We start from the raw sequence: 14,596 nt of genomic DNA, 5'->3' as shown, positions 1-14,596 counted from the left end.
CAAGAACACCACATGATATTAAATACCTTTATTTACATATTTACAATAAGGATGCAGCGCTCATGACTGATTCTTAAAGTAGCGTTAAGGCATGGCTAAGAAAACGGTGTGTGTATTTAAAAAGAAAGAGGAAACACACAGTAACCTTCTGTGCTACATCACTGAGACACCAGCTGAGGTGTATTTATCATAAACAGACATGCTCCACTAGTTTTATAGTAGCCGACTCTCGTCACAGGTTCACGAATTAACAAGACTTATTTAAAAATGTATGTAGGAGGAACTCGAATCTGCAAATGCAACACGTGTCTGGGTAGGAATGAGGACTGGGAAAGGGTTTATTTTCATGTGCTAATCAAAAGACGGTAACTGTAGCAAAAGATTTACAATCATCCAGCTGTTATCAGATCTGAAGCACACACCACTGTATGTATACAGCTAATGGGTTTTCCATATTGTGTTCACTGAAAGCTGTCAAGAGTCCTCCGGTCATATAAATGACTGCATGAAGTCTGGAGGAAACCAGATGGACTATTATCAGAGGAAAACACTAAATACCAAGTCTGGAAATCAAGTTGTTGTGCATGAGTGACATAGTCAGGAGCTGCAGTAGTTTGTCCTTTAACACACACTAATAGATGCTCTACACACTGCTCACTCCCAACTAAACACAGGAATGTGTGTGGAGAGAGAGGCTTGATCTCTGCCCAGTTTAAGAGTCATTATGAGGTTTCCTGTTCAGGTTGTAGAGTCAGCAACATGACACTGCTCATCTGTTAAATGAAGGGGGGGTATTTAAGGCTGGGGTCCATACAAGGGGCAGGGGGCACTCACTTACAAAGCAATGACCCAAGGCCAACCCTTCTGACCCCCCTTGTGTTTGTGACCTGTGCAGAAAACGTCCCCTCCCTGAAGCATCACGGCCCGCTCAGATCTTCTTTGGCTTACGGCCCAGGTGGTAGTAGTAAGCCATGGCGACAACGAAGAACAGCACCCGGCTGAGGAGCAGGAGCATGGCGGCGTTGGGCAGGATGCCGATCTCAATTAAGGTGATGGACGTCACTGAAACATCAGACATGATCACGCTTTGTTTTTAAGTTAAAACTAAACACACTTCCTTGTACTAAATTACCACAAAACGTGTGCATCGTTAAAAAAATTGCCCTCAGATTTACCACAAAACATGTTTAAATATTAGCACCGTGCCCTTATTTACCTGTCACAGAGGAACACTGTCTTGAGGAAACATCTGTCAAGCTTGTGCCAATTCAAAAAAATATTTTAATTAAATCAAAGTTATATAAAAGCAACTAATTAAGATAAAAAAAGAATATGTTTCTAGTACTTTTTGGATCACAGGACAGTTTTTCCACTTTGCTTTTTAACCCTTCTTAACTGATCTTTAACTTGGAGAAAGCAGCAATTTCTGAGTGTACATGTGATATTTGTTGTTATATATTGTGATATTTTGAATTTATACACATTTCTTGACATTATAAATCCATAACTTTAGCAGGTGCAGCATCAAAATGCATTCATGAAGAAATCTTAAGAAAAGAGACCTGAATGTTTCTAAAACAGTCCTTTCAGCCCCACTTCCAGGTGCGTCTGAAATTCTGAGCATAGCAACTGGAAATTTCACACAGTGATTAATCGATTTTGAACGTCTCTTTAATCCATCTGGTGCTGACGCGGAACAAAAATGAACACAGGGCTAACCCAACACTTGCAGATGACGTTGTTTTCCAAACAGGAAAACGTTTTCTGTTAGAAGCTTGAACCTGTTCTCTTGCAGAGTTACTTTGTGCCTTTTAAGGGGGAAAATGCCACAATCTGCATGCTTGGATTGTCATTGAGTCATTTTTTTTACCCGTTTCGATGTCGTATGGTGAAATGAATTCATCAAAAATAAACAAGTTATTTTGTCTCAATCATAAAAAAGACGGAGTTAAAGAAACACATGTTGCTGAGGAGTTTAAACAGCCTAATCTGAAAAATACGACTTATTAGGAAAAGTCTAATTGATTTTTTTTGTATTGGTATTTAGGCTAAATGCATTTGAAAACATGATCAGTCTATTTTTTTTTTTAGGCCTCAACTTGTTGTTGTGACTCAACATACTAAACACAAGAGGGCGCCATCTCCATATCCATACTGGAAAAACTGTTCCGATGGTCAAGTATGTTCGTTTTAACTCTTGATTATCACAGTAAGATAAGAAAAAAGGGATTTTGAAGCAATGAGTCACACGATGACATAACGGAGGACTAAATCATAACTAATAAAGAGAAAGGCTCCTAATCACCTAGAAACTGGACAGCAAAGTAGCAGGCTTCACTGAGAAGGGTCCACTGGATGATGACCTTTTCTGCTGTGTACAGACCGTTCCACATAATGAGGGCCAGGCCTAGATGAAAATATATCATAAAAGAGAATTTATAGTTTAAATGTTCAGAAGCAAAGGAACCAAAACAGAGAAAAGATCCACATCTTAAAAAAAAGAACATTTTCATTCATCAACTACAAAAAATCCAGCAGCAGAAGGAATCTGCAGGATGAACGATCCTTAGTTTAGCCCAAAAAATAACTAATCATTATTAAATATTTCTAATTTGATCCAATTCTGCTCCCTCAATCCTTGTTCCCGTGCTGCTCTCCTCTCGAGACCAGTGAGGCGTTGGGAGCAATAAGGGTGGGCAGAGCGCGGGGGGGCTGATGGACTGCATTCTCTCCCTGCCAGGATCCATCTGTGTAGCAGATGAGACTACATCCTTCACCCCCACTGCTGCACCTCGTCTCGTAAGGCATCACCTTCCATCTTTGCTAATCCTCAAGCTCTGGTGATGACATTCATAATAATGACGCGTGGCTTCCGTTGGCCTCATGAAGCTTAAAGCTGCTTCATTAATCCCATCATTTTCTATTTGCTTCCTCTAGATTACCACTAAAGCAAGGAAATGCACATGCTAGATGACAGAATATGGAGGGTTTTGTCGTCTTCACTGCAATTCTGAGACATTTCATGTCCTGGCGCAAGAGAAGTGACGATGTGGCCGATTTGAAATGTTTGATCGCTTCCATCTGACACAACCTGCCCCTTCATCACAGGGAGTCGCTTCACAAAGCCATCACAGCCACCTAATCCCCTGCTGACTGTGCTGTCACAAATTAAGGCCGTTAAAGTGATTGCCACTATCTCCACAATACACACTCCGTCAGAGGGAAGCAGAAAACAAATGCTACAATTCCCAGAGGTATTTATAACCACCGTCTTATCACATGTGAGCGACGTGGCACATTTGTGGCATTTGGAGAGAGCGAGCTGTAAAATAGAAACGGAGCGCTGAAGATCTCCCCCTCCTGGAGATTCAAGCCATGTCACACATCCAATCCACACAGTGTCGTGCCATCTGAGTTCCGCCAGAACTAAACCTGATATACGAGGCCACAGAGACAGGAGGCGACTGGAGCTTTGAATTGCTCTCTGTGCCTGTAGCATGCCTTTGTAGAAAACTGCACATACACAGAAGTGCATCAGATTAAACAAGCTCTGTTTATGGAGCGTTCTTAAAGCAGAAAGAGGGGCTTCTTTATGCCGTTCCTGAATGAGAGCGTCTGCATTGGAAGCCAGTATTGCAGGAGATCACATGCAGTTGAGCAGCGTAGATATTTTTAGCACAGATATAAATACATGTAAAAACATCATGTGCCAATGTGGTGAAAGCATTCAGTGTGTGTAGGGATGCATGATGGGAGCATGGAGACCTTTCTGGATGCCTTTCTTGCGTTTGAGGACAGAGACTTACTGAGTAGGGCTGCTCCATAAAGGCGAACGGAGACGCTCGTCGTGGAGAGCACGTCCTCAAAAACGAGCTCATAGAGCTGGTTGGGAAACACCAGAGCCTGTTTGGGAGAGCAAAAGCACAACACAGCTCCGTCATTTCAACACAACGGCATTCTATCCTTCCTTAAGTCCTCCGATTTGGGATCTGGTGTCGCTGTGTGCGCCCAGAACACTGAGGATATTGAGAATTTGATAGCAGAGCGGACAAAGACGGAGCTGTTTCTCCAAATAACGATTGCTGGTAAATTATGAAAGAATCCAGAGTGAGTGCAAATCTGATTTAGGAAACTGCACCTTCCATTTTCTGAAAGGAACAGTTTCTTGGTATATTTGTACATATTTCACGGATAGAGACATTAAGTGAAGTTGAAACTTTGTCTATAAATTAGAAGACTTACCATTAGAGCCATTACTGTGAAGCCCACAGCAGAGATGAGTATCCACATCCTAAGTAGAAAAAAAACCATCGCATGGCTTATTTTCCACAGGCTGGCACATTTGTTCAGCTGAGGTTTACTAGATGTTCAACTTTACTGGCAGTGAAGTCCACAGATGACTTCACACGGCCTGCTCTATTAACGAAAATCTCACCTCAGTCCGATGGGCTCTCGCACTGCAAACTTTATCTCATTTCCCAGCATCTGGCTGATCTGTGAGCAAACATGGTGGGAGAAAAGAAAGAAGGAAATGAGTTACGAGAGGGAAAATGTTATTGCAGCCCTGCCGTCTCAACAGATATGTATCATGTGATAACCCTCTACAAAGCACCTTTTAAAGCAGCAACAGAAATCCCTCTGTAGGTGTGCTTAATGTGTTACCTCTACATGCACAACAACTTGAGCTTGGGAGCGAAAAGAAAACTGGCTGATTAATATGTTAATTAGAGACAGAACAAGTCCTCACTGCCTTAAATGCCTCCTGCAGACTAAGAGTGCTCCTCATAAAGTATCTCAGAGTGAATTCTAAATCAATAACCAAATATCAACACTATACCAGAATGAGTGCATTCATTACTAATTAAATATATTCTTGCATAAAAATGAACACACAATGCTCGGATTGTTCATCCCAGAAGCCTGCAGCACAGTGAGAGTGTATGAGAAACTGAACGACCATGAGTGGTACACTCTGTCTTAGTAACTGATGGCAAAAGCAGATAACAATGAATATTTTATGTAATGCCAAACAGAAGAGCCCTATCCCCCAGAAACACTGAGAAAAATGCACCATTCATAAAATATGTTGGGATAAGCTAGTGCTCTTGCATATTCTAGAAGATCCACACTAATCCATCAGAAACTTAAGGATCTAACTAAAGCCACATGGGCCAAGAGAAAGCCTTCAGGCTTTAATGTTTTTTTCGTTTCAGCAAAGCTGCATGATGGCTACGTCAACTCTGTGCAGATACTGCAAAAAATATCAACAATGTGAAAGATTAATGATGTGCAGATGACATTTTTTCCAAGTCAAAAATGTAAAGATTTTTTCATCTTTGAGACTATTGAGAGAAAAAAAATTGTTCAAATTCATTAAAAAATTATATATATATATATGCAGTTTTCATATAAAGAGCTTTAAAGGTGACCACTTGTTTTTTCAATAGTGGACTCTAGAGTAAATGAACACCATGTGAGACGTTCTGTGTGGGAAAAGTAGAGTAAAGCCTAGATTATATGTCTGTCAGCACGTTTGTGCTCACACGCAAGCGCATTGACGAGACATTTTCCATTTATACTTCTCTGCTGGGTGTCAGTGTTGTGTAGCAATGCTCCAGCAGGACAGCAGAGGGCGTTGCATTTTTCTTGTGCATCCTGCCATTATTGCAGTGTAGGGCAGGCGATATGGCCTAAAAATTAAATTGGAAGATTTTTTTTATTACATTGGCAATTGTTTTTCCTATTTCCCCCTAATTATTAACTCATTCGCTGCCAGCCGTTTCCTGATCGGTAAAGCCCTTCGCTGCCAGCGTTTCTCACAGTATTTACTGTTTTTTTAAGAGTCACAGAACGTTGCGCGCTAGGATGATGTCGACGCCAAAACAACCAAAATAAAGCGGAGACTCACCTCTTACATCAGGAAGAATCCACGCGTTTTGAGTTTTATCCGTTCTTTCATAATCCGTTGTCAAATTGTGATCGGCAGAAGCTTTTCCGGTTCGCGCCTCACTTTTTTTACAGCAGCGACCCAAAACGATCTCCTAACACATGGATTTTCTGCTTCCTGATCACGTGACGTGTGACGTATGCGGATGAAGATCGGCTTTAGAGCCGAGATGTTTGTTCTCACGGTGCGGGGGCTCGTTCCCATGCCCACACAGTAAAAAAAAAAAAGCAAATGACGACTCTGGCAGTGAATGGTTGAATTTAAAATGATAACTTTAGTCATCAATGTCAGTGAATGAGTTAGCAAAAGTAATAAATACAAACGGAAGACAACTTAGAGCAAACGTTGCTTTTATTTAAACAAAAGTGTGTCTTTGGCTATGTGCAAAGCTGCCGCGTCGATGAATGTTGTCCACCGTGGCCCTTTTCTGTCATTTGCTGTGCCTTTGCAAAGGATTCGGCTACAGTTAGCTGTTTTTTAGCTAAAGTTTGTTGGTCGGAGAGACTGGCACTTTTCATATTCGGCTGGATGCCTCTGTCACAGGAGTTGGAATAGGATTGTGGTGCTGCTGCCTTTGACTGCGATGGGCTTTAGGCAAATGTTGCAGCGTGAAGTCTCTTGCTTCATGTCTGTCGCTGCAAACCCACACCAGCTCCAAACACATGATTTTAGTCCCTTCTTAGGTACAAACTTCCCATTCTCACTGGTAGCCATGTCGTTGCTTGCTGTTGCTGTTTCGTGTGTGCTATGACGTTGATGTCACTTGTAGGGCTGCAACAACAAATCGATAAATTCGATGAAAATCGATTACTAAAAGCGTTGGCAACGAATTGCGTCATCGATTCGTTGTGTTGCACAACTCTTTCTGAAGCCCCCTCCCCTCCCGCCCGCCCGCCGTTGCGCGCAGACCGCCGGCAGGTGTTTGGAAGGGAAACATGGCAGAAGCAGCGAGACCCAAAAAAGTAAAATCTTCTAAAGTTTGGGAGCATTTTCAGTTAAATCAGGCGACGACATTCGTTACCTGCAACGTTTGTAGGTCAGACTTAGCATGGCATGGGCGTGCTACGGTGATGATGCAGCGTCTTAAACGCAAGCATGTCAGAATCATCAGCGAGGAAGGAGAGAGCTCGGTGTCTCGGTGATTCACCCAAGCCCCGGATTATTACACAGGTTAGACATGCCCTAAGCTCATAAAAAAAGAGTCTATAAAATCGTAAGCACGACGCTATTAGATAGGCGGGGGGGGGGGAACTCGCGCCGCTGCGAACCGGTTCCGCCGTCACATTCCCGCAGAAACTGGTTGATCACACCGGGGCCAGACTACTAACATGTGGCTTTACAACCACAATGCCCTCAGAAGCGAAAACGTTTTTTTAAGGGAGGGGGGAGTCCTAACTGTTGCTAAAGGTGTGTTGTGTGAGAGTGCAGTTATATACTGGTTAATATATTTTTGGGTTCAGTTGCTTTCATGTGGCCTAATGTGAGTCTATTTGGGATCATTGGAATGATCAGCAGCATTTCTTGATGTGACTGTATGGCAGTTGCCCAGGGCATCATCACACGGAGGATGGCATTCATTTACTTTTGTTTTATTTGGTATTTTTTCAGTCATTTTTGGAAATAGTGATTAATTTTGATTCATTCACAGCCTATGTTTAATTACATTTAAAAATTAGTTGTTTGACATCCCCAATTATAATAAATGTCTACAGATGAGATCAAACAAAACAGATGAGAATTGCCCTTAAAGAGCAAGTCACCCCCAAATAAACTTTTTTTTTGCTGATAAACTAAATAAACGAGTGTCTAATCGTGCGGCAGACACGTGTCGTCAATAATTTGGCACTTCAGTGCATCTTAGTTAAAATTTAAATATTCTGCCTAAAACTGGCAGTGTTGTGCCGTTGTCAGGTAAACACTCTGCACTGTATTTTAATTTAAATCTGCCACCGCTATTGGCTAAGAAGTATGCTATGATGTAAACTGGTACATTATGATGTCACAATGCTGTCGTGAGCCTGTGTTTGTTAGCGGCTCCGCCCTCTCGGTCTGCCAGGCAACAGCATGTGTTGCATTTTTCAAACATGAAGTGGGAGTGGAGTTAGACTCTGGTAGGGGTTGACTTGCTCTTTAAGCTGTTTAACTTGGACCAAGCATTTTAGGTCACAGAAAGGTGTTGCTTAGGGTCTCTGTCTATACACCTTATAAGACAATTTAGGTGATGGCATGTTGTTTTTCTGCTATTGAACTGTTTTCTAATAATGTTGTGTTTAATAAAGTGAAGGAAGGAGAGAAATAACGTTTCCCTAGCAGTTTTTTAAAAATGTCCCTATGTAATCCGATTAATCGATTAATCGTGTCGAGACCCCATCCGATTCATCGATTATCCAAATAATCGTTTGTTGCAGCCCTAGTCACTTGCCATACTACTATGTAAAACTAAATTTATGAAAGCTCCTGGGAGCCCAAAGAGTGCCCGCAAAAAAAAAAAAAAAAAACTCAAATTAATTAATTCAATAGAATTTTTGCCCAGACTAGGTGTGTTTACATTGTGTTTATGTATTTCAGAGACATTTTAACATGGACACATTTGTCGTCTACTTCTACATCCAGTCACCACCTCTAAACTTAACGTTTCCTGTAATTTCCTGACACAAATAAAAAGTTTGCTGCTTATCTTTTCAGTCCTTCAGTGCCGGGTTTAATAACGTAAAAATCGTCTGTTCGTGAGTTGTTCTTCAATCTGCTCCGTGTTTGTCGCTAAATATGTTCCGCTCTTGTTTAAATTTTTTTTGAGGCAGAACGTTGCTGCTGTTGAGGTTAAAGGAAGCAGCATCCTGACCAATCACAGGCTTGCGATCTCCATCAGTTTAAATGAATATTTTTTAAAAATGGTCTGTACTCAGTCTGTCTTTGCGTGCCTACTGGAGACGGATAACGGTGGATAATGGCGCTGCGTGTCTCGGCACTGACGTAGACAGAGATGTACGAACTAGGCTTTAGTCGGAGGAGCGGGGGATCTCACTCATTAATATTCGTGATAATTGAACACCTCACATTGAATCAGCTAACAGCAACACAACTCTACAACCGACTCTTGTTTGCTTTGCAACGTTGATGTTTAATCTCCACAAATAACACAAGCCTGGAGGAGTTCTGCAATGTTGTGGAGCTGCTAACGCTAATGGTTAGCTTCTACTAGTTGAGAGATGCTCTGCTCTCTCCCGGATGCTAAACAAAAATCAGCCTTCACTATAATGAGCCAATATGCTTGAGTACAAGAATGATATTTTACAGTGTGACGTAGATCTGTGTGGATTAAATTTTTTTACTACAATGTGGTAGTGTGCTTTACTTTGTGATTATTTTTTTAACTTGAAGATTCTACCTCGACTAGCCACTATTTTGCACCATTATTCTGGGTACTGTTTTATTTTCTTTATTTTAAACACTTTAAAATTTTTAATTGGTTTTATTTCCTTTTGTTCTATTTTCCATAGTTCTGAAACAGTTTGCACAGATGATTTTGAGTTAGTTTTATATTTGAAGTTCTATAAGAGATTTAGACTCATTTAATTTATATTGCACACAGTGAGTCTTCAGTTGTTTTTCACAATCAGTGTGCTGCTAAAATGTGTATATATCAGCCTTAGTAATCGGCTTTAGACATCGGCCATCGGCAACAGAATTCTTTAAAAATTGGTGTCGGCACTGGCCTTAAAAATGCTGTATCGGTCAGTCTCTACATCTGTGTACACTAGGGCTGGGCAATAAATCGAAAATTTAGCGTTATCGAAATTTCTGACCAATTTTTCCCATGTCAATAATTTTGAAATTAAAAAAATCAAAAGATGTGTGTAGGTTGGCAACATTCATGTCGCTTTAAGAAGCTGTAGCAGCTTGAGGTACGTAAAAATGAGACTGAATGTAAAACACGTGACAGCCTAATCTAGTGGACAACTTTTGTTTCTGCGCATATCTGTAGTTATCGTTATCAAGGTGAAATCCTCAATATATCGTGATATTGATTTTAAGCCATATCGCCCAACCCTAGTGTATACATAAAACGACTTTACAGGTCTAGTTTGGAGATTATATCTCCAAAGTCAATACCTAACATCACATAAAACATAGATGTGAGCTTCAAAATGCTGCTAACACTTTCAGGAACAGACCTAAATGTTCAAACATGCAATAACATCAAATAACAGCACAACTGTCAGCTGACTCCTTGGTAAACATTCTTAATCCCACGTTTTGAAAAACAATCTTAGGTGATAACACAAAAAATAGCTCACAACACAAGCCGTTCTCATCATGTCTAACATCAATGATGACCCTTCATCATGAAATACATCTTCCATTAAAATGCATTGTTGTGCTGGAGCCATACAACATTATAGAAACTAAAAATACACCAAATCCTAAACAATACTGAGGCGGAGATGATGCCTGCAGTATGGGAATATGCCTCCAGTCCTAAGTAGTTCTGCCCTTTGACAAGTTTGCAAAATGTCAGGGTGCAAAAAAATAAAAAATAAAAATAAAAAAAGAAAGAAAATGGCTTCTACCTTAAAGTTCAGGATCAAAACAAGACCACTACTCTACTTAACACATTTACACACCATGTATGTTTTGCTAAATATAAAAGTGCAGCTGGTGTAAAGAAGAAAACATTTACAGAACTTTTAGGTTCCCTTAGGAACCTTCCCAGAGCTAAAATACATCAAACACAGAAAACAAGAATAGAAAAAAACATCATGTCTGAATTTTATCAAAAATCTAGAAAAGAACCTGGTGTTTCTGATTTTGTTTTCTTCCAGCCCTTAAATGCTTGCCCCTGCCCTTTTTTTTTCTCGTGCCGTGAGCTTCACGAATACTCCCTTGAAGCCAAAACCCCAAAATTATTAAGATGAAGAGTTGTGCACAAAAACCCATTACACCTCTTCCTGCACTGCGGCTGCAGTGTCTGTTTTATGAATCCCTCAGCACCAGCTGTGATCACATGACCAGGTGAATCAGCCTTCCTGTGCCCCTGTTCCAGGGACTGCTTCTGACAGGAACACATACATATTCATGACCGGCATGACAAACACTCGAAGGCAACTGGGAGTTAACTGATGGCACACAGTTGGCTTGGTGTATGAAAGGAAAACAGGAAAACGTGCCTAATTACAGATTGTGGTGACATCAGTCTGTCAGTTACAGCCACTCAACAACGGGACACTTTTTTAAGCTACAGAGAAAGACAGAGTCATTTTGTGAAGGCGCATCAACTGAATGGTGGAACATGGCCCCCGGGCCCTAAAAATGAGTGATAAAAGCCTGTGATGACCCGTTTGTTGTGACATCACCATTGCGCTAAACCAACACATTAACGGGTCGAAGACGTTAGTAACAACACACAACGGACTACATCTGCTCTCGCATTTGGCGGCACAGGTAACACACACATGTCTCCCTGTTTGGAACTGAGCTCTTATCAGTAACGGATGCAGGAAAAGACACTTCCCTTCTTTGTTTATAGAAGCTCAGTTGTTTTCCTTTCGCACTGACGTAGAGACCCATCTTTACTTTTGGAACAAATCCCAGGGGCTTGTTTTCCCCCAAAAAGGCTGAAGCAAAGAAAACAGTCACGACTGTATAAAAATATTTTTGGTACAGCAACAGTAGAAATGAGGCAATGTCAATATATTAATAAAAAACTACAACCTTGTTTTACTGCATTTAATTGCCATTATTGACATGATCTCATAGGGTTCATCGATCTTTCGCTTTCTGATCAAAATTGTGATTTGCGACAAGATTGTCAAAGATGTGGTTTTTACAGCACTCCTGACTGACCCTGGATTTGTTTTGCCTGCTACCATACACATCCAGGGGTATCCCAAGTTTTTAAAATTATTACGGTGGTAGCAGTCAGCACCAGCGGTGGTGGGGTGTTTGGGATGTGGGAGCCTAATGCTCAACTTAATGGGTCAGTGCATCTGCCACGGCCAGTATGATTCTTAGCTGTAGTCGTCTTTAGCTGTCAGTCATTTTCTGTCCCGTCACTGAGGAGTAAAGAGCCTGCCCCGTAACTGGAGGGTTGCAAGTACAAGCCCCGGCTGTTGCAGTCAATGTATCCTTGAGCAAGACACGTAACCCACCGTGCCTTCTGCTGGTGGTTAACGGGACTGGTGACTATCAGTGCGCCGCAGGGCAGCTGTGGCTACATTGTAGCTCATCACCATTAAGCCTGACTTATACTTCTCAGTCAGCTCCGCTAGGTAGAGACACATTGACAGAGACGTTTTACTCTCTGACTTGTCCATCACCTAGGGAGCGTTGCAAAGCAGTTTCCCACCAGGACAACAGAGTGCAATGCTCATCTGTGGTATCCCGTCACCATAACACTCATGTATCCGGTCCACAACAGTGTATTTACTAATGTGTTTATATATTTCAGAGACTTTATAACACAGACAAATGTGTCCTTCATTTGACTCCACCTCTAAACCCATGTCTCCCGTCATTTCCGACTAAAGATAAAACGTTTCCTCCTCCTTTGTACTCCTTCAGTCATGAGTGAATAAACGCTCATATTTTCAGACTTTTTCTGTGACGCGTTCTTAAATCTGTTCTGTGTCTGCTCCTAAATATAGTTTTTTTACGTTTTACGGATGTTTAAGAATTTGGGCATGTCTCTTTCGGAGAGCCCTTGCGCCGACGCATAATGCCGTAATGTCTCCACACCGACGCAAACAGAGAAGTACAAATCGCCCCTTATCGTGTGAATGTTTTGACTGGCTATGTTGTAAAGCACCTTGGGGGGTTGAAACACACGCTATATAAAATACAAGCCATCTACCGTTCTTGAGTGTGAGACGGAGAGACAGTTTTATCTAATTCCTGAAACAGCGGAAAGGGATTTACCGTAATAACACTATGTGGACTCGAAAGCAAAACTTCTCTTCTTTCAAAAACAATTTAAATTATCTCTATTAGCCTTTATGGGATTACGGGAAACCAAATAACACACCAAAACTCCTTGTTTGGTGCTTTTGTGAGAAAAGGTCCTGGCAGCCCGCCTTGGTTACACAATGCTTGGACAACTCTGAAAGTGTTTCTTGTTAATAAATACATTTTCAAGCAATTTCAGAATTTTTATTATTATGGCATAGAGTAACAGCTTTTGATGTTTTGACGGTATGATGTCACTTCCTGCCATGTTTGTGAATAATGTTCTGAGGCTTGATTTTAAGAAAATCATGAATCAAATTCAAATCCCAATTCCTGTCAGAGAAATCAGTCGTCTATAATCATTTAGCCCTACTTCTGATCTAAAGAATATCAACGTACTTCAAAATGTACAGAACCTTTATATGTAATTAGTCGGTTTCCATGAGGATGCTCAGTGGAAGAGATTTGTGTGACAGATGTCTGGGTTAGGCTCAGTGCTAAAACATTGAGAGAGAAAACAAACACTCAGGAGGGCTGAGAAAAGGGGGCTGACATCTCATCACACGCTATCAGCCACCACCGTATGCCTGCTCCCTTCTGCTCTGTTCTCTTCCCTTCTCTCACTCGCCTGATTAATATTTCAGTGCGGAACTGTCGGCTGTGTTGTTGCACGTTGTGATGAAATCATATATTTAAAAAAAACCTACTAACACGCTGATATTTGAATCTAAAAAAGGGGGAGAAATTGTGCAGCTGTGGACAGAAAACGAAGCGTGACTTTTTCCTTTGAATAAAGCAGCGTGTGTGCCATTCTGTTTAGGTATGCATTGTCCATATGCATGTACACATAAATGCCAGAAAGTAATATAACACATGAGATGAAAAAGGCAGGGAGTCCCCCAGGGGGGCTTGTCATTTCTCAGTAGAGCTGCAAGAGCTTCATGAATTAAGTGATCTAGATTTACTGAAGCATACGCAGCAAAGGCCCACAATAGGGATAAGAAACAATTAGATGGACATCGTGGCTTTTAAACAGAATTGATTACTCTCCTCTCAGTTACAAAACACATCTTTGTTGATGCACTTGAATTCATGCATTGCTCTAGCATGCAAACTTTGAATGATGTAACGTTTAGAGTCCAGCAGTGTTTGATCTGAGACGACCTGACCTTTGAGCGGTGCACTTCGCCGTCATCGTCCTCACCACCGACTCCGAGGATCTTCCGGCTCTTCAGACGGCTTATCAAGTCCGTCTGACTGTGCTTCTTCATTAGCGGAGGGTGAGATTTCGTCGCCATGGCGCACACCTGGTTTAGAGAGGTGAGAGATGGAAAACATGGTGGGTTCAATTATAACATCGGTTTACATTTAGAAAAGAAAGGAATATTTAGCTCCTGTGTGAAGAAAATATATGGTGAAACAATGTAAAGCATATAAGATATATCCATTCTCTTCCGCTTAGCCGGACTCGGGTTGTGGGAGCAGTAGCCTAAGCAGGGAGGCCGAGGCTTCCCTCCCCCCAGTGACTTGAGCCAGCTCTTCCGGGGGAATCCCAAAGTAGAGGGAGAGAAAAGTTGAAAGAAATGCATCTAGAGAAGGTTATGTTGAATATATTTTAGTTCACACCTGTGAGAATGACCCCTAATGTTAACGTAGTGGCCAAACATCACCCAGGTGAAGTTAGCTGGATGTTGGATAGACAGATAT

General features: G+C 41.4%; 1 protein-coding gene across 1 annotated transcript in view; it reads right to left on the bottom strand.

Moving 5' to 3' along the window:
• Positions 1 to 697: 697 nt before the first annotated feature.
• The window catches only part of tp53i11b (tumor protein p53 inducible protein 11b), a 63,217-nt gene continuing 49,318 nt past the window's right edge, over positions 698 to 14,596 (bottom strand). Inside the window, exons 2-7 of the mRNA XM_015964200.3 lie at positions 14,059 to 14,196; positions 4,436 to 4,494; positions 4,243 to 4,291; positions 3,807 to 3,903; positions 2,306 to 2,407; positions 698 to 1,062 (exon numbers count right to left, since the gene is read on the bottom strand). Of these exons, the coding sequence (XP_015819686.1) occupies positions 929 to 1,062; positions 2,306 to 2,407; positions 3,807 to 3,903; positions 4,243 to 4,291; positions 4,436 to 4,494; positions 14,059 to 14,187 (570 nt within the window). The 5' untranslated portion in view covers positions 14,188 to 14,196 and the 3' untranslated portion in view covers positions 698 to 928. The remainder of the gene's footprint in view (positions 1,063 to 2,305; positions 2,408 to 3,806; positions 3,904 to 4,242; positions 4,292 to 4,435; positions 4,495 to 14,058; positions 14,197 to 14,596) is intronic.

Source organism: Nothobranchius furzeri, chromosome 4 (genome assembly GCF_043380555.1).
Source record: "Nothobranchius furzeri strain GRZ-AD chromosome 4, NfurGRZ-RIMD1, whole genome shotgun sequence".
Classification (NCBI taxonomy): Eukaryota; Metazoa; Chordata; class Actinopteri; order Cyprinodontiformes; family Nothobranchiidae; genus Nothobranchius; species Nothobranchius furzeri.
The sequence above is the reverse complement of the archived record's forward strand: the minus strand, read 5'-3'. Positions and strand labels throughout refer to the sequence as shown.